This window comes from Mytilus edulis, chromosome 3 (assembly GCF_963676685.1).
Source record: "Mytilus edulis chromosome 3, xbMytEdul2.2, whole genome shotgun sequence".
Lineage (NCBI taxonomy): Eukaryota > Metazoa > Mollusca > Bivalvia > Mytilida > Mytilidae > Mytilus > Mytilus edulis.
The window spans coordinates 21684487-21711622 of NC_092346.1; the positions used below are offsets into that span (position 1 = coordinate 21684487).

The 27136-nt window shown below is 30.6% G+C and overlaps 1 protein-coding gene across 2 annotated transcripts in view; it reads right to left on the bottom strand.

The window, feature by feature from the left end:
• The window catches only part of LOC139514208 (alpha-actinin, sarcomeric-like), a 36105-nt gene extending 9279 nt beyond the window's left edge, over positions 1 to 26826 (bottom strand). The window contains exons 1-17 of one of the 2 annotated variants that reach the window (XM_071303031.1): positions 26572 to 26826; positions 21006 to 21240; positions 19347 to 19433; positions 18129 to 18216; positions 16040 to 16118; positions 12549 to 12630; positions 9980 to 10065; positions 8311 to 8403; positions 7447 to 7677; positions 6764 to 6840; positions 5204 to 5333; positions 4217 to 4308; positions 3477 to 3522; positions 2749 to 2811; positions 2403 to 2465; positions 1858 to 1935; positions 711 to 866 (exon numbers count right to left, since the gene is read on the bottom strand). In XM_071303031.1, coding sequence (XP_071159132.1) covers positions 711 to 866; positions 1858 to 1935; positions 2403 to 2465; positions 2749 to 2811; positions 3477 to 3522; positions 4217 to 4308; positions 5204 to 5333; positions 6764 to 6840; positions 7447 to 7677; positions 8311 to 8403; positions 9980 to 10065; positions 12549 to 12630; positions 16040 to 16118; positions 18129 to 18216; positions 19347 to 19433; positions 21006 to 21240; positions 26572 to 26667 — 1782 coding nt within the window. In that variant the 5' untranslated portion in view covers positions 26668 to 26826. Of the gene's footprint in view, positions 1 to 710; positions 867 to 1857; positions 1936 to 2402; positions 2466 to 2748; positions 2812 to 3476; positions 3523 to 4216; positions 4309 to 5203; positions 5334 to 6763; positions 6841 to 7446; positions 7678 to 8310; positions 8404 to 9979; positions 10066 to 12548; positions 12631 to 16039; positions 16119 to 17019; positions 17099 to 18128; positions 18217 to 19346; positions 19434 to 21005; positions 21241 to 26571 lie in introns of both variants that reach the window. The other variant, XM_071303032.1, reaches the window with a different exon arrangement.
• Positions 26827 to 27136: the final 310 nt, after the last annotated feature.

Genomic DNA, 27136 nt, shown 5'->3' on the forward strand with positions numbered 1-27136 from the left:
ATAAGATTTTTAAAAATGGCCCTTTTAAATATATGTAATAAAATTATAAAAGGAAATGGATAAAACAAGAGAATTCTGAATATCTGACAAAAAGTAAAAAACAAGAGTAGAGAACATCCTTAAGATAATAAAGTACACCTACATTACAACCATGACAGTTCAGTAGATGACAACTAACTTACACTGTATACTACACTGTATACTAACCTCCTATGGAAGGAAAACAAGCATAAAACTAAGCAATTATTTTCAACAATCATAAATAGCACTTCAACAATAAAATGGATTGTGATCAAAATTAAACCTAGAAACATCTTTGAAATCATTGGATATTATTTTATTTATATTGATCTGTGATTTAGTTTTCTTGCTGTTTGCGGTTGCTATTTCTTTAATTCAGTACCTGAGTGAGAAAACATACACACATCTTTTTCAATCATTTGAAAAAATCTAACAAGTTAAAAAAACAGAAAAAATAAAGACTTGATAATCCTAACAGTATTGACTTTGTCTGGTCTCAGAGATACAAAAAATATTTCTTTTTTAAATATGCATCCACCAAACCAAAGCTTACTGAAGCCAAATGATGATGAAATGATAAGACCTTATTAGTAGTTGTAGGCCTGCTAAGGATGCTTATTTCTTCTACTGTTTGTTATTCTTAAATTAACTGTATGTCTGCATAAGCCTGAGATAATAAGTATACTAACTGATGGACTGACTGTGGTGTATGGATTCTCTCTCAACGTTAACCCATACTGTTGACATAATCTCTGTACTTCATTAGCCAAGTTCATTATAGAATTAAATTCTTTGTCAGCTTCACCTAAAGTTCCTTTGAATTGTTCATGTGCTTCTACTAAATCCTAAAAATAAATTGAGGTGAATACGTAAAATATAAAATAACTGGGTCTAGAAAAATATAAAATAACTGGGTCTAGAAAAATAAATATTTGTCCATGGGACACAGATGATGTCTCTGCTTCATCAATGTATTTGTAATAAACAACTGAATCCTCTTGAAGATTTAGGCCAGTTTTCATAGATATTACCCAATTAAACCACAGTAAATTCAGCGTTTTCCCAGTTTTTTCCAACCCTGGTCAATAAGAACAACATATAAAAGAAGTATTTACAAGTATTTGGAACCTTTATGCATATTTCCAGGTCCAAAAATGTTTCATTATATGTAGAATGTGTCAATTTTTTTAGATGAATTAGTGTTATATATTGTATACACACTTGTCAGTTGTTGAAGACCTCTTAACGTCCTCGCTGTTTGCTTTTGGTATGCTGTCTCATTGACATTATATAGATTCCTTCACTGCAGAGAGAGTTAATTTTTATTATTTTAAGAGCAAAGCTTGCCGAGCTCTTTAAATAACTAAATTTTAACTGTCGGGAGTGGAGAAATATCATAATACACGAGTTATAGTGTTGGAATCTGTTTCTCCAATGATTTTAACCTTCTTTTTCAAAGGTTTTCAGAAACTTGTAATCTTAATATGCATTGTCATCAGGCATTACCGCTTTTTTCATGGTGTCACAATAGGAAAATTCAGAAGAAAACAAAACAATCAAATTCCGACTAATCATTTGCCGAGAACAGATTTTTCACTAGTGAGATGAAATATTTTTCTCACACCGGTCAGGAAATGTGTAAATAGCACAAAAATTAGAGAAATAAACATCCCCTTTAATATATATTTCCCCAACAAAAAACCATTAAGGTTTGTGTGATCTTATTTTGAATTTAAAATCTTGCTGAAATTCTTAACACTGTAGAAAGTTGTACTGAGAACCAATTTTTATGAGATGGTTAATATACAATAATACAGACCATCCATTCTCACTTACTTGAATTTCTTCAATACTGTGAACTATAAACATATCTAGTAAATCTTCTTTAGCACCATCTAACCAATTGTTGAATGGCTGAAAAATAAAAAAAAACATCAACAACTATAAACATCATGAGCTGTAAACACACATGACAAGGTGGTGACTCCCAAATCTCTCAGGTTATTTATGATGAGAAATTAATGTTTATTAAAATAGTTCAATATAATATTTGATACAAGAGTAGACATGCTGAATTGTCTCCTATGTATAATTCAATATAAACACTCTAGAACCATTCTACAGAATAATTATATCAAATTTATAAAGATCACTTTGTGTAAATCAATGAATAACTATGAAAATGAAGCCAAGCTTAGCTAACTCATGTCTGACATACATGATCCTAAAGCCCATATGTTGTTGAATAATTACTTACAGTAACTGAGAAACTGACTGAAAAAGGGAAACATATCATTCATAAATGAACCATCAATAAAAGGTCAAGGTCAGTTTACACAGCTGTTATTTAGAATAGACAAATATATTGACAAAATACTTACTGCAGCACGTTTGGCAAAATCTAAATAAAGTTGATCTATTTTTTCTAATATTTTTTCAGCTTCCTGTAATAGCAAAGTTAAAAAATGTTAAACTTATTCGGAAAAACGTAAATGTTATATGAATTTCATAAATTTATATCAAAAGGATACTCTTGAAAATCACGGGTAAATAATCAACATATTTTCAGTTGTTAATTTTCTAAATCTTTAACTTAATTTGAACACAGATCATTTCACTGAGTGAGTCAAAAAAAGCTCATTTAAACTTTCTTAAAAACTATAAAAAAAGTATCAACCAATTAATTGATTATGTGTTACTAGAATGAAGAAGTCAGCTATTATTTACCTCTAATCCTTGACGTCTTTGTGCCGTCAATGTTCCTAGTCTGTCCCACTGATCGCAGATGAGCTATAAAACAAAGCGAAAAAGTTAGCAATTCTTTTCTCCAGTCAAGGTGTAAATATAAGTTTTTTGCAATCTATGTGTAAACTTAAGATTTACTCAAAAATATTTCTCCAGTCAAGTTGTAACTTAAGTTTTACTCAAAAATGTTTCTCCAGTAAAGTTGTAACTTAAGTTTTACTCAAAAATATTTCTCCAGTCAAGGTGCAACTTCACTTTTAATCAATCATTTTCTCCAGTCAAGGTGTAAACTTAAATTTTACTCAAAACTTTTTCTCCAGTCAAGGTGTAAACTTAATTTTTAATCAATCTTTTTCTCCATTCAAGGTGTAAACTTAATTATTAATCAATCTTTTTCTTCATCAAGGTGTAAACTGAATTTTTAATCAATCTTTTTCTCCATTCAAGGTGTAAACTTAATTTTTAATCAATCTTTTTCTTCAGTAAAGGTGTAAACTTGAGTTTTACTCAAACTATTTCTCCAGTTAGGTCAGTTAGAGGTAAATCAAGAAAGAAGCTTTGGCACATGAAATTTATAACAAGTTGTTTTAAATTTTTTTCTCAACACATGACTTTTACCAAGCATACCATTGTGCTGAAATTCTTGGGGAGAACACTGAATTAGTACTTCAATTATAGTTCTAGTGAATACTTCTTAAATATTTACTCACTTGACACCTTGTATTGACTGTTTGAACATCATGATAATGTAAAACACTGAAAAACATGAAAATTATTATTGTAAAATTACAGAAGCACTATATCAGATCTTAATGAATTGTAGCACAAAAATAGTTTGTCAGGTACTAATTTGGGGAGTTAAGCAATAAAGATTATAAAGTGTGGAGACAATTCATGGACAAATGGTTAAAACATAACATTCTGAACATTACTTAAACCAAGTCTATCTATACCTGATCTGACCATGACCTATAGAATTCACCCCATGAGAAATCATTGAACCATGGTTGGTATACTGATTAAAAGATAACATACACATTTTTTTTTATTTTTTTTTTTTTTTTTTAAAGATATCAGTCTTTAGGTAGCTACTTTGACCTTGACCCTATTGACCTAGAATTAATATCTTCCTCTTCTGGTGAAGCATTATCAAACCAAGTACTACTTAATGCTAAATGCTTAGCTTAGAAGTATCAAATACCAATTTTTAGGTCTTTGATTTGACTCTGTTAGTCAATTGAAGGTGCAGTGCTATAATTGATGTACTTCATCTCAACTTTTCAATGTTGAAGAACTAAAAGAGAACACAACTTATAGCAAGATCAAGACCAACCATTACTAAATGGGCTTCTAATAGTATCATAGTATTGACTGGCTGGAATTGTTCTTGATAATTTATAGTATAAAATGTAATGTTTGCCTGTTAACCATTACAGCCAATGAAACTTACTTTAATTCTTGAGCAATAGCTGCAATTTGTTCTACTCTATCTTGATGTGCTGCCAGGTCACTTTCAAAAGCTTCATGTTTCTTTTTCATTGCCTATCAAAAGATACAATAACTTTAACTATAAGTATTATTTTAACTCTTCTATAAAGGCTATATAGAATGCAAATCTTTGTCCAAAAAAAATTGTAAGGGTTCCATGGAACCCAATGTCTTGCCAACTTTTGCTGTTAATCGCAGATTCAACAAAAATGAATAAAATAATCAATAAAAATATTCCTCTCAATGCTATCTTTTGATTGTAAGAAGCTTCTGTCCAAATTTGGTAAAAATCCAGAATAGTTTACGAATCTTATTAATGTTTAAATAACTTTAACTGCTGACTGTATGTAATGTTAACTGGAAGAAAAACTAAGTCCATTTTTAAGTAAAATACAGATAACAAAATTACCTTCTAGATATTAGTTTTTGATCAGAAACAAGCTAATGTGCAAGTTTGGTGCAAATCCAGGATAGTTTAAGAAAGTTATTAAAATCTTAAAAACTTGAACAACAGAGTGAATGTTATGCTTTCTAAGTCCACTTATAAGTAGAATACAGAAAAAATGGAATTTTATTGTTACAAAATTTACTTCTGGATACTAACTTGTGATCATAAAAATGCTTCTGTCCAATTTTAGAAGAAATCCAGGATAGTTTAAGAAAGTCATTAAAATTTCAAAAACTTTAACCACAGAGTGAATATGTGTTGCCCCTGCCAACAGAATGTAGGATAGCTATGTCTTACTTTTTCAACTAAATTCAAAGGCTCGACAAAAACCCACATGCATGAAGTGGTGATCTAAGAGTACTAAAAATTACTGAAAGCTAGTTCAAAGCTTAATTCAGCTAATAAATTAAACTAATATTGCCAAGATTTAATTAATGGCTGGTTTCTCTTTATACAAATGAAATAGAACTTTCAATTCTGAGCTTTAACCATAATAATTACCTTCAATTCATTTAGTCTACATTTAAGATAATCTTGACTTTGCAACATATCTTCTTTTCCTTCAGCCCATTCTTCATGAATTTCACATCTGTGTCGAAACTTCTGGGCAAGGTGATCTAAACGTTCTAACCTGCAAATCATAATCCATAAGCTATGAAAGGGTTAAACTTGAGGCATAGACACACAGTGGTAAATTCAATCCCTTCTCAATTTTACACATGTCAATTAAATTAAACTTAAAGTCTGATGTTTTTTACAAATATTTATTACATTTTTAATATATATACATCTTGTTTTCATCATATGGGAGTGACAATGGTTATTGGCACTTGGTGCAGCTGAGAGATTTAAAAATTTTGTAATCACATATCTGAATTCCAATTTGTTCATGTTTTTTATGCATTTGTGAAATATTGTGAGTATCTAAAGATTTAAATACTGATATGTTGAGAATTGACCTGTTCTCCAAATCAGTAAGGAATGTTAAATATCAGCGTCAAGGTCATTAAAATCCACCAATTCGTTCATAAATTGTCTTCAATCAAAGAGACAAAGTTTTGACAGTGTACAGCAACTATTTTGATATATAAGGCATCTTACAGTTGACTTCTGATTCAGCTAACACAAATATCCAGTGTTGTTCAAATAAAAATTTGTAAGGGTTCTGCGGAACCCAGTGCGCCTACTTTTGCTGTAAATCGCAGGCTCAACAAAAAATGAGGAAAAAAATCAATAAAAATATTCCTCTTGATACTATCTTTTGATTTTACGAAACTTCTGTCCAAGTTTGGTAAAAATCTAGGATAGTTAATGAATCTAATTAATGTTTTGGAAACTTTAACTGCCGACTGTATGTTATGTTAACTGGAAGAAAATCTAAGTCCATTTAAAAGTAAAATACAGAAAAAATGGATTTATATTTTTACAATATTTACTTCTGGATACTATCTTATGATCATAAATAAGCTTCTGTCCAAGTTTGGTACAAACCCAGGATAGTTTAAGAAAGTTATTAAAATTTTAAAAACTTTAACCACAGAGTGAATGTAATGTTTCCCTGCAGAAAAACTAAGTCCATTTAAAAGTAAAATACGGAAAAAATGGATTTATATTTTTACAAGTTTACTTCTGGATACTATCTTATGATCATAAACAAGCTTCTCTCAAAGTTTGGTTCAAACCAAGGATAGTTTAAGAAAGTTATTAAAATTCTAAACACTTTAACCACAGAGTGAATGTAATGTTTCCCTGCAGAAAAAAACAAAGTCCATTTATAAGTAAAATACAGAAAAAATGGAATTTTATTTTTACAAAATTTACTTCTGAATACTATCTTATGATCATAAACAAGCTTCTGTCCAAGTTTGGTAGAAATCCAGTATAGTTTAAGAAAGTTATCAAAATTTCAAAACTTTAACCACAGAGTGAATATTTGTGGAAGCCGCCGCCAACGGAAAGTAGGATCGCTTAGTCTCGCTTTTTCGACTAAAGTCGAAGGCTCGACAAAAATAGAACAAACATCATACATTACAATATGAAACACATATATAAATTACAAACCTTTGTAATTCAGAGAGGAGCCATTCTTCAAAGCCTTTTTCTGCTAGTTCTAAGCCTTTCCAAGCATTTGCAATATCCTATACAAAAGAAGAACAAAGTATATAAAGTAATCTCATTTTCACAAAAAAAACCTTCAAATGAAAGAATTGCTGTATCTGTGACTGAAGCAAATTATAACAAGGTGTTTCAAGACAATATTTCCTTCTCAAGATATAATTCACTTTCTCAAGCATTTTTTCCTTCTACAATAATGCTTGAGAAAGTAAATTTTATCTTGAGAAGTCAATTTAAAAGAGTTAGTTCACAAAGGGTCTATATTAGCCCTTAAATTCCATGATATTTAAATTAAATGATTGTTATAAACTTTTAGTGCAATAATATGTAATTTCAACTGTTTGAAGGAAATTAATTAACAACTTCTAGTTATCTACCCATCTAACATAAGTTTTCAACAAATCCTGCCATTCTCAATGATTGTCAGATTGATTGTTGGTTGCTTTATACTGCATTAGCCCATTTTCAATGTCTAATGAGATGTAATAATTATATTCATGAAATGAAACCCCTTAATTTAGTAGTAGATTTTGTGGTTTTACAAAATCTACATACTACCATATATATTTTTTTGGGGTGTTGACCACTTCTTACATTAAAGACCTTCCCAGTCCTGCTTGTTTACTTACTGAGACCATTTTTCCTTCTGTTGGTAGATAAGCTGGTCTGTTGCTCAGCCTTAACCGAGTTTGTAATGTGTTAAAACTGTTTTCTAGCCTAGCTTTATCTTCTAATTTGGGAGGTTTATGTTTCCGTCTGTAATCACGGAATTCTTCTAATTTGCGTTGAGTACCAGGTAAGGTGTTATCTGTTGTTCTGTTTTCTAACCATGGTGTGGTTTTCTTGATCCATTCAAGAAGCTGAAGAAAACAATATCATTTGAAAAGTAATTCCAAAATTTGATTTCATATCATTTATTTATAATACTGTTTGTGAATCAAAACAGACATAAAATAAATTTAAATATCTTAAACAAATGAAATATACAGCAGGTCTTTTATTTTGAATTTTCATGATTGATACACAGTAAACAAACAACTACAATCTGTGTCTTTAAAGTTTTTAAAGTCCACAAAAAAATATAATGCTTTAATAAAGCATGACTTGGCACCTAATCTTACTACACAGATCATCACCACTATCCAAAAAGTAAAATGCTCAAAGAAATTCACAAGGTCAATATTCAATATCAAATTTTTTGAAATGTGTCCATAGTCTACCAGAGAAATTAAGTTACACTTTGATTTCAAATGAAATGTAACTTTGTTCTTGTCACAGAAATACTTTGTTGTTTGCTACTTTTTATGAAATAATGAAACTAAGAAATAAACCAAACTCTTGGAATTCATCTTGTTGTGCAATGAGGCAGATGTTGTTTGTCATAAACCAGGATTGCTAATAACTAAAAAAATATCAAACAATACCAGTAACTGCTCACGGATATATAAATTGTACAAAAGTTCGTAGATTTTTTTTTTAATTTCAATACTTACATCACTGGCTAGTCTTTCATATTCTTCCATCAATCTTTCATTTTCTTGATTGACTTTAAGAACCTTACAGATTCTATTAGCGGCTGTTTCTGCCTGTAATAAATATTAATATTAGATGTTAATGTGAACATGTTGATGTAATATGATTTTGAACCTACTTGTATTTTATCTACACTTCTATTCTCCAAAACATGTCACCCTACACAACTAACCTACTTGTATTTTATCTACACTTCCATTTCTCCTAAACATGTCACCCTACACAACTAACAAATACACACTACTCTTAACCTGTTTTTGGGCTAAATCCTTAAATACTGTGTGCTTAGCAGAGAAAAAAATCCCGATACCAACTTCTATGTCTTATTTATATTCAGGGGGTGTAGACCTCAAGACCTCCTTCCCAAAATGGAGACAAGAATGCTATAAGAAAAAGAAAGTCATTTATATCTATTTTAATGCAGCAGAGAACAATTCCTTTTTTTTTTAGGTTGAAATGTTTTCAATAGATTAATTGCAACACTAAATGCACCCTACATTTTGATCTCGTCTTTTTATGAAGAAAAAAAAGCTGTTTATCTTTAGAAACAATTTTGACTTGTACCATTTGCATTTCTCAGTATTATTTTAAGGTGTCTGCTTTTCAAATATGTAAGATTAATAGAACTTGATCCCACCTTCTTTCTTTAATATGTTATTCAGGGTTTCCCCTGGGTCAATTATTTTCGCCACCTCTTTCGCCACTTTATTAATTTTTTCGCCAAGTAACACAAATATATTTTCCTTTAAAATTTTCCTTTTGTTCCAGCCACCCCTAAATAAGAAGTGTTTTTTACAACAAAACGAAGCATCTTATCACTTGGAATTGATCCCTCGTGTGAGGTGTAGTCATTACATTGAAGGGTTACTCTCATGTCAACCTTTTGAATAGATTTCTTCATAACGACAGTTTTCTTTTCTAGACCATCGTAAACAAGTAAAACTATATGCTTGAAACATGTGTGTAACTGAAACGACTTTGAAATACCCACTCATATCAATGATCTATATGAAAGTTAAATGATAAAAGTTTTAAATCAGAGACCTTTCTTGCTTTTGAACATTTTTCGTCATAACAACAATTTTCTCTTCTAGACTATCCTTGAAAGAAGGAGAGGAAGCGTAAAAAATTTGCTTCAAACACGTGCGTCGCAAAGTGGCTAATAAATTCCTTTTGTGACATGTGGCAGAAGCCATTTAACCATATCAATTTGTCATATCATACATCATCGCAAATTGCGAAAATGGCGACCGCCAGTGGAAACCCTGATGTTATTACTCATATTATAAACATTTTGTGTGCTATTTTTAATCCAGATATAGTATCTGCAGTATTCTCAATTCATATCTTATTGTTCTTTGTTCTTGAAGGAGTATTTTTATGGCAGATCTTTGAAAGTGTCTGTAACATTCTAGACTTGATGAGACTTTGTTCATTCAGAGCTTGGTACCACTAAATGTCTGTTTAGTTATTGATGTGTTGTTTGGTTGCTGTCTCATTGATATGTACCACAATCATATGGTCAACTTTACAATCCCAATTTACCTGTTGTGCACCAGAGAATGCATGATTATATACAATGACAATTTACCTGTTTTGCACCAGAGAATGCATGATAATACAATTTACCTGTTGTGCACCAGAGAATGCATGATAATATGCTGATACATAGGTCATCACTGATCTTTCATCTGGTTTCACTGAATTTACCATATCTGGAAGAAAAATTTCCAAACTGTTATTAACTGATTACAATAAAGATTTGTTCTGACTCAAGACTGATAAAATTGTTGTTGACATTTTAAATAAAAATTCAAATTTAAAAAAAATAAGATTAAAACATAAAAAACCAGATGCTCCGCAGGGCGCAGCTTTATACGACCGCAGAGGTTGAACCCTGAACGGTTGGGGCAAGTATGGACACAACATTCAAGCTGGATTCAGCTCTAAATTTGGATTGTGATTAAATACTTGACACAGCATAGGTTTCTGACACAGAATGAATGTGGTCTAATGAACTTAAAATTTTTTTTTTGCCTTTGAGCAATTCACTATGCTGTTGACTATTAATCCTCTCAAAAAAATGTTTGAAGAAATTTTCTTTTTATTTATGAAATCTGAAATTTTTTTTTCACATCCCCCTTTCCCTTATTTCAAAACTGATCTCAATTCAAATTTCTAATGAAGTTTGCAACAATAACCACTCAATTAAATACATCATAAAATATTAAAATGTAAAAAAAGTGCTTGACATGTTATCACTGAATGGTAAAGATTGTTTTAATCTATCAGTTGGTAGTAAAAGTGAATATACATTGTATATTGTATAAAACAATGATTTAAGTTGATTCAACTACTATTCTGGACAAAGAAAGATAACTCCAATTGAAATCCAATTGGAATTTCTTGCTATTGCACATATTATGCAATTAAATATTTCTTGCTATTGTGCAATACTGTGCAATTGAAAATATTTGCTATTGCACAATACTGTGCAATTGAAGATTTCTTGCTATTGCACAATACTGTGCAATTGAAGATTTCTTGCTATTGCTGAATACTGTGCAAATGAAAATTTCTTGCTATTGCACAATACTTAATATAATAATTTTGGATCCTGATTTGGACCAACTTGAAAACTGGGCCCATAATCAAAAATCTAAGTACAAGTTTAGATTCAGCATATCAAAGAGGCCCAAGAATTCAATTTTTGTTAAAATCAAACTTAGTTTAATTTTGGACCCTTTGGACTTTAATGTAGTCCAATTTTAAAACGGGACCAAAAATTAAGAATCTACATACACAGTTAGATTTGGCATATCAAAGAACCCCAATTATTCAATTTTTGATGAAATCAAACAAAGTTTAAATTTGGACCCCGATTTGGACCAACTTGAAAACTGGGCCAATAATAAAAAATCTAAGTACATTTTTAGATTCAGCATATCCAAAAACCCCAAGGATTCATTTTTTGTTAAAATCAAACTAAGTTTAATTTCGGACCCTTTGGACCTTAATGTAGAACAATTTGAAAACGGAACCGAAAATTAAGAATCTACAAACACAGTTAGCGTCGGCATATCAAAGAACCCCAATTATTCAATTTTTGATGAAATCAAACAAAGTTTAATTTTGGACCCTTTGGGCCCTTTATTCCTAAACTGTTTGGACCAAAACTCCCAAAATCAATACCAACCTTCCTTTTATGGTCATAAACCTTGTGTTTAAATTTCATAGATTTCTATTTACTTATACTAAAGTAATGGTGTGAAAACCAAGAAAAATGCTTATTTGGGTCCCTTTTTGGCCCCTAATTCCTAAACTGTTGGGACCTCAACTCCCAAAATCTCATTGATTTCTATTTACTTAAACTAAAGTTATTGTGCAAAAACCAAGAATAATGCTTATTTGGGCTCTTTTTTGGCCCCAATTCCTAAACTGTTGGAACCAAAACTCCCAAAATCAATCCCAACCTTTCTTTTGTGGTCATAAACCATTTGTCAAAATTTCATAGATTTCTATTAACTTAAACTAAAGTTAGAGTGCGAAAACCAAGAAAATGCTTATTTGGGCCCTTTTTGGCCCCTAATTCCTAAAATGATGGGACCAAAACTCCCAAAATCAATCCCCACCTTCCTTTTGTGGTCATAAACCTTGTGTTAAAATTTCATAGATTTCTATTCACTTTTACTAAAGTTAGAGTGCGAAAACTAAAAGTATTCGGACGACGACGCCAACGTGATAGCAATATACGACAAAAAAATTTTCAAAATTTGCGGTCGTATAATAATTAAAACATGTTTGAGTAAAAGATATTCTTTTATTGATAATAAATTAAATTCCAGGTTTATAAATTATTGCTACAGAGATATTTCTCCACTGTGTACTTTTTGATAGTTAAATGTTGAAATTGAACATATAAGACCTGTAAAAAATTTAAAAAGTTGATAGAGAGGGCAAATTATTTTCATAATCAAAAGATCAAAAGATCAAATAGTAAGGCAACTGCCTATCAAATTTCATTGACCTATTATTAAGGGTTCCTCACTCAGTGACCTAATAACAATTTCAATTTTTGATGACACTTGATGAAAACTGCATATATAAGTCTAGTCTCTCATTTTTATCTAAACTAAATAAAAAGTATATGAACATGGATAAAGAACAGAAATCCTAAATATGAACACATAATAGTTACCTTCTGGATCCAACATTCTTGGAATATCTAAGTGCTGTTCTGCTACATTGAATGCTGTGTTTAAGTTCTCTAAAGGATTTTCCTGATGAATTGAAAATACGATCATTTATTATATTATAAGAATCATACTCCTATTACACATGTACATCCTTGTTTCTTCATTAATTCACTATGAGAACATAATATTAATGACAGATTTATTTATACTATAAAGTTCAATCTTTTCTTATACCAATCAACACTTCTGATACTATAAATTTACCATACAGGTTTTTACATGTGCTTAAATATATCTAGATTTAAGTTGTTGAAGCCAGCAATTTTGGATGTGCGATCCATTGAACTCTATGAATGAGAATATTTGTTGAATCCAGTATGAACTTTCACTAATGATTTACACAAATTTATTGCTTGGTAAATAATAGTTGTTAAAATATTTCCCCTAGTGTGTGGGGTCTTTTTGGAATTTACCATGAGTGGCAATAAAACTTTCTCCAAATTAAACTGACTACAGTGAGCAATTTTACTTAGATCCAGAAAAAAACAAAATGAGATAACATAAAGATCAAATGTCACTTGAAACCAAATGAGTATTATAAGTATTATTGTATCGATTTTTTGTTATTTTTTAAATTATCCTATAATATTATTATTAAATGTTTTTGTTCATTGGTGTGTTTTGCTATCATACTCATATGTATTAATAAATCAGTTATTTTGTATAAAAAATTTTTCTACAAAAGTGTTAGTAATTCACAACAAGTAATCAGAACTATTATAAAATTTGCATTTCTAAAAAATATCAGCCATTTGCTGAACACAAGGTTAATTCAATGCATGCTGGCAAAAGGTAAATGCACAAATTTGGCAAAAAAATAAATCGGCAGCGAAAAAAGGATAAGCAACAACTGAAAAAAAAATTGTGAATGTGATGCCCCTGCTTGCTTATCGTATAAAGTTATTAAGAGGACATAAATGAACCAGATGCTTCGCAGGGCGTAGCTTTATACGACCGCAGAGGTTGAACCCTGAACGGTTGGGGCAAGTATGGACACAACATTCAAGCTGGATTCAGCTCTAAATTTGGATTGTGATTGAATAGTTGACACAGCATAGGTTTCTGACACAGAATGAATGTGTTCTAATGAACTTAAAATTTTTGTTTTCTCTTAGAGCAATTTACTATGCTGTTCAATATTAATCCTCTCAAAAAATGTTTGAAGAAATTTTCTTTTTATTTATGAAATTTCAAATGAGAAAAATTGAACCCAATTTTTTAATCACATCCCCCTTTCCCTTATTCCAAAACTAATCTCAATTAAAATATTCTAATGGAGTTTGCAACAATAACTACTCATTTAAATACATCATAAAATATTAAGATGTAAAAAAACTGCTTGTTATCACTGAATGGTAAAGATTATTTAAATTTATCAGTTGGTAGTAAAAAGTGAATATACATTGTATATTGTATATAACAAAGATTTAAGTTGATTCTGGACAAAGAAAGATAACTCCAATTAAAAAAAATTCTTGCAATAAGATATTTCTTGCTTACTATTTTGGACAAAGAAAGATAACTCTAATTAAAAAAAAAATTGCTATTTCACAATATTGTGAAATTAGATATTTCTTGCCATTGCACAATACTGTGCAATTGAAAAGACTTGCTATTGCACAATACTTAATATAATAATTTTAGATCCTGATTTGGACCAACTTGAAAACTGGGCCCATAATCAAAAATCTAAGTACATGTTTAGATTCAGCATATCAAAGAGGCCCAAGAATTTAATTTTTGTTAAAATCAAACTTAGTTTAATTTTGGACCCTTTGGACCTTAATGTAGGCCAATTTGAAAACGGGACCAAAAATGAAGAATCTACATACACAGTTAGATTTGGCATATCAAAGAACCCCATTTATTCAATTTTTGATGAAATCAAAAAAGTTTAATTTTGGACCCAGATTTGGACCAACTTGAAAACTGGGCCAATAATCAAGAATCTAAGTACATTTTTAGATTCAACATATCAAAGAACCCAGACGATTCATTTTTTGTCAAAATCAAACTAAGTTTAATTATGGACCCTTTGGACCTTAATGTAGACCAATTTGAAAACATGACCAAAAGTTAAGAATCTACATACACAGTTAGATTCGGCATATCAAAGAACCCCAATTATTCAATTTTGATGAAATCAAACAAAGTTTAATTTTGGACCCTTTGGGCCCCTTTTTCCTAAACTGTTGGGACCAAAACTCCCAAAATCAATACCAACCTTCCTTTTATGGTCATTAACCTTGTGTTTAAATTTCATAGATTTCTATTAACTTATACTAACGTTATGGTGCGAAAACCAAGAAAAATGCTTATTTGGGTCCTTTTTTGGCTCCTAATTCCTAAACTGTTGGGACCTAAACTCCTAAAATCAATCCCAACCTTTCTTTTGTGGTCATCAACCTTGTGTCAAAATTTCATAGATTTCTATTAACTTAAACTAAAGTTATAGTGCGAAAACCAAGAAAATGCTTATTTGGGCCCTTTTTGGCCCCTAATTCCTAAAATGTTGGGACCAAAACTCCCAAAATCAATACCAACCTTCCTTTTATGGTCATAAACCTTGTATTAAAATTTCATAGATTTTTATTAATTTTTACTAAAGTTAGAGTGCGAAAACTAAAAGTATTCGGACGACGACGACGACGCCAACGTGATAGCAATATATGACGAAAATTTTTTCAAAATTTGCGGTCATATAAAAATGATAAAAGTGACGCTATTTGATCTGTATTTTGTGGTAATAAGCATGGTGTACAAGTTTCAGAACATTTGGTTGAGGCATATTAAAGTTAGAGAATGAAAACAAAATTCAGCAATTTTAATGTTCATAAAGGGGCATCCAATTTCGAACTTATCTGTATTATGTTATAAGCATTGTGTATAAGTTTCATAACATTTGATTGAGGCAAACTAATGTTAGAGAATGGAAACAAAAATCAGCATTTTTTCTATTGGTAAAGGGGCATAACTCTTTAACAGTTATAGTGAAGCCACCCAATATCACACTTGATCTTGTGTTGTTAGGTATCAGCATTGTGTAGGTTTCATATTTGGTTGAGGCAAACTAAAGTGAGAGAATAGAAACAAACTTAGGGACATATGTACAGACCGACAAGGGTAAAACTTAATGCCCCTCCCTTACCAACGGGGCATAAAAAGAATGTTACTATAATTGTAGATCAAAGAAATGAACTTTCTGGCTAAACTAACTCTTAAAATAAATGTATTTGAAAATTCCTCAAATTTGGAAGATCAAAGGTCATTCATAAAACATTGCTTTTTGTTTGATCTTTTTCTTACTTAGGATATACAATACAACCAAGTTATGACTTTCAATTCCATAAAAAATGTATTTAACTAGTTACTCTTGTTGAGTTGAAAGTTGTTGGGGTTTTTTCTGTAGTTAAACATGGCTTCCTTCACTCACCTTTGATAATTTGTGGTAATCTATTAAATCTGGACGATGTCTATGAATCAAGGCACAAAATGCCAGTCCATCCTTAAAGCTGAAGACAAAAAGCAAATACATGCTGGGTTAAGGATTTTGTACTATGTGGTTCTGATTAATTACATGTCTGTCATTTGTTTTACTTTCTAATGATCACTCTCAAAACAACATGCATAAAATTCTTCTGCATTAGTTAGATTTAATGACATGATGAAATGTTCATGGTTTTTATCATCAAAAGATCAATATGAATAAAATTTCTGTTTACAAAATGACAGACATGTACTGGTAATAGACATTTTAAATAACTGAAAAACAAGATTTCAATACATGCTTAACTCAGATTCAATTCTTTTAGAGTGCTTGAAATTTTTTGTGAGATTCTGGTATAGATATCTTTGAACAATATTTGTCTTTTTGGAACTAAAGTGTTTTTAATAGACTTTTAAAAAAATCTGTAAAGTAAGTTTCAAAAATTATATTTCATGTTTGAGAAATTGAGGACAAGTCAAGAATAAGACATATTAATCAAAATCTAGTGCAGAATGGGGATAACTAAAAATAGATTTCAGATAACCAGAACCAACACTATTTTATCCAAGCACAAATAAACAAGCAATCAGAGAATGACAATGATCAAGTTAGGCTAATTTCAAAGTTTTACTGATAACACAAAATATCATTTTTTTTCCTTTTAAATAGAAAGATATATTGAACAAATTTCATAGCAAAACGTTCCAAACATAAAACACAAAATCTAGGTATATTTTTTATAGTTTATTATTTTTAGCTTCTTGAATATTTATCACTTCATTGTCATAAGTTCATACTTTCTATTTTTTTCACTCTATGAAATAAAAATGCATGCAACAGAACATCTCGTTTTTCCTCTAAAATAGGAGATATTACATGGGTTCTGCAAACTAACAGAATTAACATCAGGGGTGCAGTGTGTTTACCCTTGAAAGCTTGTAATAATCTATTAACTCAGGACGATGTCTATGGATTAAGGCACAGAATGCTAGACCATCCTTCCAACTGAAATAATCAAAATGGTTTTAATACACTGCTATAAGTATTTTGACTTGTATCATATAAATCACAACTGATGAGTTTTCTGTGTAAAGAGTGATTTAATAAGGAATTTTCATATGTGCCTTGAATATGGTGCATTTATATAAAAAGGAATCTTTGTATAATATTAAACAGCTATGTTACCTAAAGTAGTCCTGACTTTAGACCAAACAATAGTGGCACACTATTTTCACATCTCATGAGTATATAAAAAAAAAACAAGTGTTTGTGCAAGGAAGATTATGTTAGCACATACTTAATGATATCCATTAACTAAAAGATCATGTCACGGAGACTGTTCCAAAATTAATAAAAGTTTCCCTGTGAGTAAGAAACACTGTAAACCGTAATCTTATAAGAATGTGATATAGAAAGATTTGATACAGGCTTTCTTTTCTTTCTGGACGGCTTATACAAGTGTACCTGCAGAAATGTTTCATCTGCTTAACTGTGTGATCATGACTGGAATTTATGTTGGACTAGTACAAAAATTAACCATCCATGAATATGAAGTCAAGGTCAGATAACCCTACTAGAAGGACATTTTCACCCTTCAATCATTCCATACACATAAAATAACTGACTTTTGCTTAAAAAATTAAGGAAACACTTCAAAACAGACTAAACACTGAAAAATTAACATTGACCAAAAAATTGAAAAGAAAGTCAAGGTCAGATGAACCTTGAAAATGAGGTTAAGGAAAAGATATATATGCCAGACAAAAGCTTCAAAACATTTAGTATACATGTTATGAAGTTTCAAAGTCTTCCACTGACTGAAATATAAACCTTCAAACAAATAATGCTGTTGCTGCCTAATGTTTCACATCCATGACTACATCATGGATTACACCACAGACAAGACCAACATATATTTCCTAATCTTAAGTATTTTGATTATTGGCATCTAATACCATAGCATATATACATCTGTACAATGTTTAAATTCCTTTTTTTTATTCAGTCACCGACTTGTGCAGGGTATTTGACTTGCCTCATATGGAAATTCTGAACATTAACATTTTTATAAGGTGCAGTCTTTCTTTGACACCAAAGCAGAAGACCTTCTTTTGCTGTTAATTCTGAAAGTAAACAAAAATATTGTCAACAACTGATTTAAATTCTATATGAAATACAATATTTCAATAACAAATACCAATGTCTACCAAAACCATGATCATTAGAACATGTACATGTACCAACAAATAAAACTAGAAGCTCAAAGGAGCCTGTATAGATCACTTTGCTTTGTTCAGAAATTGATCCAATGGAATAAAAAAATAATCAGTTTCTTGGGCATGTGAGAGCTCTGGTGATAGTTGTCTGATAGACAATCATACCACATCCACCTTTTTTTCTAATAAAATTAAAAACAGCTGGTTCACAACTTTGTGCCCTTTAGAAGAACTTAGCATGTTTGGTGAGCTGGAGCAGTATAACCTTCTTTATTATTTTATTATTAATGTATGGACTTTTTAATATTGGCCCTATAACATGCCCAAGGTATTGATAATGGCCAAAGATGGTTGCAATGGCCCTGAGGCAAGCTCTGTGATTAAGTTAAGACTGTGGTAGCTTTTTCTCCATTCCTAATCATGCTAATGACCAGTTGTCGATATTTTCCATTTATAAAGCATAAACATATTGTAGCAAGTTGGTTAATAATAAAGGACACTAGGAAATCACAATGTGCAATAATGATGATCAATCATCAGAACACAGACTACTCAAAGTAAGAATAGTAAATCTGTCTTAATTATTCTTCCCAGCTTATTTGTATTCGCTAAATAAAGTTAATTGTAATAGCATAACATTAAGTACTTGGATAAGAAATCAGAAATTACATCTGACAATATTGACAAAAAACAAATCCATGGATGTGAATGCTAAAAGACCAAGTTCAGATATGAAATTCTGAATCTCCTTCATGGTAATTAGTTTCTTAGTTCATGTGTCAATGTGTGTAGGTTCATCTAACCTAGTTTATATAAAAGTGTTATGAACTGACTGTTTCTGTATTGACCCTGTTATAGATTCTCTATCAGCTATAATGGCTCTCAACTCTTCAAGTCTGGAGTCAAATACAGCTAACATTGAAAATATAACAGGGCCATAACAGTAACAGCCAGTTAATACTTAATAACATTAGTGCAATAACCTATTTTCACTATTAGAATCTGCTGTGGTAGTTGAGGAGTAAATGATGACTAACCTTCTACAGTAATATCTTGAATGGCAAATCTCAGAATAATGGTCCATATCATACCAAGTGTCATTTTACAATTACCGTCTACAATTTCTGGAGAAAAAAAGGGAAAAAAATCATTTTAAAGAATTAGTAATAACAAATTCAAATGTGTATAAATAAACATATATCGTTAATAAACAATTAATAGGAATGAAAGTTTATATTTTTAGTGCTTTATTCTTTACAAGACCTTTCAAATTGAAATTTGACTTTGTAACATCACTAGAGAACATCATCAAAAAGGGGTTCTGTGATGCAAAATCATTGTTGATCTTTCCTGTCTAGGGTAGGTAGAGATGTTTTATTTTTGGATTATGTGTTGTTATTAAAGTATAAGTTGTTTCTCATCTGGTTTGTATTTTGGAATTCAGGGCCAATAATATTCAGCTTCTTTTCTCATCTATTCCATTGTTATTGCATGAGAAATTCAACACTGTAATTGGATCTTTATTGGTATTAATATTGATTTTTGTTATCACTCATAATCAGTCAATTAAAATCAAACTAATTTTTCTTTCCTATACTGTGGATACATTATTTTTCATTGGATACCAATTTTCGTAGGTATAGACAAACAATGAATTCAAATGTTCAACAAATAACATATTTCAAAAGGCTTGGTAAACAGATATTGCCAAAACCACGAAATCACATATCCACGTAAATGCAAGTTTTCAGCAATCCACTAAAACTGATATCCACTTGACGAAAATAAATGAATCCACAGTACATGTTTGTACATAAACACATTCATGGCTTTACAATCTGTTGATCCCTGTATCTTGGCGTTGCATAAGGTCATGTTTTTCTCTGACTATTTAAGACATCTTCACACTAAATCTATTGTATGTGTATGGATTGATAATCCTATATTAATCTAAGATGCATGATGGGTTTTTTTATAAGGGTTATTGGTTTTGAATTAGCTGTCAGTAACTGTGTGTACTCTCATATCTGTACTTCACGTACAATGTACTTAATGTCTTTTTTGTTGTGAAGATGGTACACTGTCCACATCAACTTATTTGTATCCATCTGTCAGATGAGTAAAACCTTTTTCAGCTGATTTTTATAGTTTGTTCTTATGATGTACTGTTACACCACTGTCTTAGTTATCATTGTTTTTCGTTCATTATTTTGTACATAAATTAGGTGATAGTTTTCCTCCTCTGAATTGTTTTACATTTGACATTTCAGGGCATTTAATAGCTGACTATGCAGTATGGGCTTTACTCATTGTTGACAGCCATATGGTGACCTATAGTTTCTGTGTCATTTGGTCTCTTGTAGAGAGGTGTCTCACTGGCAATCATACCACATCTGCTTATTTTTTTATTAATGCAATCAGTACCACTTGTTTAAATATGAAAAATCATCTTTTCCTATTTACAACACCAACATACAAGTCATATTTGATGTACAAGTAACTGTATTCCTGAATTAAGTATATCCATGTGGTATGTACCATTTTGTATGCAGGTGAAAATTATTTTATGCATTAAGCAGTCACAATAGATAATCCTTTGTTGACATCTGCCCACATTCACTATGTTAAATACACTAAACTGGTGAAGAAAAATCCTTTAAATATCATCGTTAATCCGTATTGAACTGATATCTTACCCTCTGCTCCAATAGACACTAATCTAACACCCTTGCTGGCAATAAAATCAAGAGCTTTATTCACATTGGCAATTTTGTGGAACCTCATCTTTCCTCTATCTGGTCTGGGTAACTGTTCCCCTGATATAACTTCTAATAATAACATAAGTTTTAAGCCATTTTTAAAGTCTTCATCTATGTCTTCTATTTGAGTTCCTGCTTTTCGTAGATGTGAATTGCACCATGCTGTGAATGTCTAGAAAATAAAACCATTGAATTAATTAACAAAAAATAAATTTGGTACTTTTTTGGGTCAACCTTCTTCAGGAACACTCAAAAATAGTTGGTATACTATTACTAACTTAAGAATTTCAATACAACATAACTTAGTTCTTATGAAAACGTGTACTGTACATGAACATTGCATTACACATACTGTCATGTATTTAAACAAAATGTAACTTAACTACCTGGTATCGAGTATTTTAGAAAGATAATTTGTATTGTACAATGTAATACAGTAATAAATTTGGTCATTTCATTAAGATATGTTTTTAAAAAAATTACCAATTTGCACTAATTTTTGTTTCAAATCCTTTCCCAGTAATAAAACTGCCATTCTATATTATATAATAATTGAAAGGCTCTATGAATTACTATTTCAATGCCTTCATGAGATATTTTCTAATGATCTGTATATCTTCAATGTTTACTGATAGAAGAGATCAGATGAGTTATTTCATTATGTAATCACTTTTCTGCATAGGCTATAAGCAATTACTGCTTGAATATCAAAACTTTTATTTAGAGTGCATTTGTTTCCAACGTAAATGATGTAAATGATTACGCGCGTAGTCGTTTAATCCATTTGTTTCTTACATTTTTTGGTCAACGTTGACATCGTTCACATAAACGATGTACGCGCAAAATAGTCGTGTAGTCGTTGAGACGTGTAAACGATAAATTTGTTTCTGCATCTATCGTTTAAATAATTACGAGCATGTGTTGTTTTCGCAAAGTCCTGGTTATTTATTTCCCGCACTTTTAACTGTTTGTTTACAGTGCGTGAGTGTAATCTATTTCTGTCTGACTACCTGGGGTCGATAAAGTTTATTAAACGATGTATTTGTTTCTAGCAGCTTAACGTTTACTAAACGATAGTCATTGATGACAAAATTTCGGGTTAGAAACAAATGCACTCTTAGTAACATAGGAAGGCAGTTTCCATGAATTTTTCACAAATCATAAACATGTGCTTGATTTACTATACATGCAAGAATCCATCTTTATGACTTTTATTTTAATTGCTAAATGTGACTTTTTTCATACCAAATTAAATCTGACAATAAATTTAATCCTTGAAAAAGCAAATGAGTGTAGTGAATTATTCACACAAGATAATGGAAACTAGCATACTTGTACGAACTCTGCAAGAAAGTAGATGAGTTTTGGTAATGAAAAAAGGAGCTAATGATTTTTGTCAATGTAAATGAAAATCTGTTATAAAAGAGATAATCATGCAAAACTGTACTTTTTTTAAAATTGACCAAGTATGCATCATATAAAGAAAACACATCAATCAAAGACATGTACAATGTAATTGCGTACATGTACATGTAAAATACATGACATGTGTATGTGGTTGAATGTGTGCTACATCACACATGTAAAAATTTGACAGGACTATAACACCTACATGTATCTTATGATTTGACTGGCATGTACAAAATGTACATGTATGTGTTACCATTTCATTTATGCAAAAAAAATTGAGAATATCCAAACTAAGCATGTACATATAAACAATTAAGTATTTACACATGAACTTAGTATTTTGCATTTAATCAATCTTGAAATAAGAATTCATTGGCAATAAAAAGTGAAATTTTATGTGGATTAGGATCTATGTCAAGATAATCTAGCAGCTGATTTTAAAAGATAAGGTAAAAGTCAAAGTTTTATGGAAAGAAGATGGGCATATTTAACAAATAAACAATGTTTAGGAACACAGGCTAATTTAAGAATGTACATGTTTACATGTACCAAAATATTTTTTCAATGATGGAAAAAAAATGCACCCAATAGATGGAAAAACACTGGAGAGACAGGAATTTGTGACAAACTAGTAGTGAAACTACACTGTAAGTAAAAGGAAAATTAAATTCATATAGTAAATGGGTTTAACTTTTAAAAGTTAGTGGAAAAATGCTTCTGCTTTTTGGTCCATTTTATTCTATATAAATCTCCTTTCAATTTCAAAATTTTGTTCTCCCATGGCCATTTATCTACATTATTTTTATATCATTCAAAACCCACAAAACTTGATTTTTTTCCAAAAATAAAAATCCAAAAATCAAGTAGTGTTACTCTTGTATAGTAAAAGTGAAGAAAACAATAAAATTCAGCAATTTATCATCTGAAAGTGTGAAGCAGTGATATTGTTGGCTTTTTTCAAAACTACCTCTACCCTTTTTTATTGGGAAAATATGCGTCATTTTCATCAAATTGGGAAATTTAAAATAAACCATGAATTTGACTGAAACTCCAATTTACAGACCCATTTTCAAGAGTCAAACCCTGCTTTAAAATAAGACCCCATTTTGTCAGTGATGATACATAAATAGACCCTCAAATGTGCACATATAGTCATTTTAGGCAAGAAAATTGTTTAAATGAGTGTTTTTCAGTTTGTATTCATGCACAATTACTACTGAAACTGCACTGTTTGGGAAAAAAGTTGTCTTTTTGGGAATAATTTTAAGCCATTTTTTTTTCAAATTGGGATTTTTCTCCAGGGGAAAAAGCCTGTATTCTCCACTAATTTAAGGCAAACAATATCACTGTGAAGGCAGGGTTCTCACTAAGGATTTTTGAAGGCGAGTCCTGGGATCGTCATTTTTGGCCATGGTGAGTCCAACAGTAAGAAAAAGATATTTTATTTTAATATAATTTGTTATTTTGGTCTCCATGACCTAATAGAGTAATGAACTGACATTACATTTAGATTACCTTTAAACTTTTGCTATAAAATAATGATATTTGTGTTCAGTTTATACAAAATATTTCAATCTTTGGACTCACCACTTTTGAAAATGGTGAGTCCAGATAGATTTTCACGAGTCCAGGACTCATGGACTCACCTTAGTGAGAACCCTGGAAGGGTGGGTATATTTATGTATTTGAAAGAAAGACTTCATAGACTTCCTATATAACCTCTACATAGACTTCTATATAACCTCATTTCTGGATATAGTTATAAAAAGAAAACCATACTTTGGTTTATAGAGATTGCTTATATTATTTATACTTCAAGTGAAATGTGTTATATTGGGAAGTTAATCATATTAAAGTTGGTACTACAAACTGATATCATGAGATGTTTATATTTTCTCCAAAAAAATGAATCATACATCCTTCTACTTGTTAAACCAATTAAATTTCAAAAATATTTAAGAAATTCAAATCAAATTCTAGAGATTTCATCATGTCAAAAATATGTTTGCTGCGGAACTTGCATTAAAAAGGTCTGTGACTAGTATACTTTTATCGTAGGTTTATTTGTTTATTATTACAGGTATTATTCAATTTGCATCATATCTTATACATTTTTATTTTAAGTATCCTTATATTTATAATTGAATCATTCTTACTTGCAAAATTAAATAAATAGAATAAACAGATTATATTTTAAAGTAACAAAAAAAAAAAATCAACACATTTTCACAATAATTCAATTCAACTTTTAAGTCCAAATTCCCATTTATTTATATTGTATCAAATCCTTGGCATCAATGACCTTGACTACCCAAGAGGGCTTTATTCTGTTGTCTAAATACATGTACATGTGTACATTGTATGTACAAATGTACTCGTTTACATGTATGTATGAATCTTTGGATTTTTACTGATAAATGGACTTCGATTTTTCACATTTAACATTCAAGTTCAGTCTGAGGTTCAAGTTTTTCAGTCATCAATAACTTTGTAAAACTGTTTTGGAATTTCATGAAATTTAGACAGATGCTTATTAATGACTAAAATTGGATATCACAAGCAATTTTTTTTAGCTTAAGTGCACACAGACTCTTTGTAGGATAAAACTGTACTTAATCTTGGTAACAGTTTGAATATTTTGATCATTATTAAAGTAACCACAGAGGAAAAGGAGTGTGTTTGCCATTCTTTCAAATACGTAAATATACCCAATGGAAAGTCACAATTGTTCATATCACAATGCAGAGTAAGCTAACAAAATTTAAAAAATAAGAAGCCACAGCCACATGTTCAAGAATTTAGTATTTATAAGCAGAGAATATGAAGGTCTTTTATATACCAATAAAGTTTACTTTTGCAAAATAATTAAATTTATCACATTTTATAGTAGGATGTAGTTCAACAAAAACCACTGCAAGCAATACACATTTTGTGCTTACACACTGGATCATCATCAGAATGTACATACTACATTGCTGACCTTGAACTTTGTATTATAAGTTTTACAAATACATCAGATTTTTTAATGGCCTGGAGTAAATAAATTAACTATTTTCTATTCATATTAATTTACAACCCTTTTTGAACTTATCATTTTTGATAAGGCATCCGTTATCTTATTAATTAATATCATCTGACATTGATAAAAAACCTTTAGGTAGTACGAAACTGGCTGGTATGTCAAAAATTACCATAATACATTTTCATCAGTAAATATTACTTGTCATAATGTTATATAATGTCATACAATCCAGCTGGTCAAGATTACTAGTTCCGAATTAGCTAGTGAATGAAGAACACCTTGATTTGATATCCAACTGGCAAGGCCATTTTTGGTAATGGGAGTGTTACAAACTTTCTGATGTGTCTAGAGTTTTCCATAGACTATATTGCAAAGCTTAATTAAAAAGACAAAGGAGTTTAAAAGAAACCCAGTCAATGAAGTTTTCTAAATAATAAATCTGGGTGAAATTAAATAGCAAGTAATTGATTAGATGGAATGTAATACTATCTCTGGAATGCCAGGTGTGTGATCATTACACATCACTAAACATGCGTAACTAAATACACCTACTACCTTTCATATGAATGATGTCTGTATGAAAAGTACATCTAGGAAAAATATAATTACTGGAAAATATGGACACTTGTTATTTGTTTTAAATTTATAATTGAAGAAAAACGTATTGAAAACAATAAGGAAACCAAAATTAAAAACTTTATTTTTTGTTACAAGTTAAATAATAGCCATTCCTTATTCATTGTAAACTAATTTTAGTAAAACGGCACTTTAATAGAAAGGTTAGGACCCTAAAACAGTGACACAGATTATGAATCAATCATATACATAAAGTCTCCATTATATTGGCTCCGCCCCTTTATGACTTTTCCTTATTTGGTTTCATCATGGCTGCCGACGTTTTTGAAAACTAAGAAAATATGTTTCAATAAACTTTCAATTTTGGAAACTGCAATTCGACGACATTCGATGTCGTTTTTAACTTTTAAACGGTATGCAATCACAAAAATATCTGGACTATTCTTACTGCAAACACCGGTCAAGATAAAACATATCCGGCACAAGTTTACAAACCTTTTTTTGTTGTTTTTCCCAGGCCGGGTCAAGTAACCCTTCCCTATCCCATTCCTCCTCCTCTTCTCCGTATCCGTCACTTGGGTAATCATCCATTTTGAAGGCTCCTCTCTGTGTAAGGCAGAACTAAAAGCGATATTTGATGTTTGTTGTTTCCCCCCGGCGTTAGCTTTGCAAAGAGGGAAATACCAGTTTTTACACCTCACTAGAGGTCGCTGATCACGTGGTTATTTCCGGTTTACTCGAAACACCTTTGGATTTATCTAAAACCATAACGAAGAAATTGCGGGAAAAAATATCAAGAGGCTTACATGGTTCCAATAAAATGTTGTCAAAAAAATTGTCTATTGACGTTCCACTTAAAAAATATTAAAAGATCAATTCATTTAGTACAACCTAATATAGATAGAATTCAGAATATTGGATAATAATAAAAAAAGAGCTCAATAATTGAAAATACTTTTGCAGTAAAACCGTTATGATAGCTTATCGACCTTATCCTGGATCACCCTGTCGATTCTTATTTGTTTGACGTCTTTTTACTATATGGGTCGTTTTCAAAAAA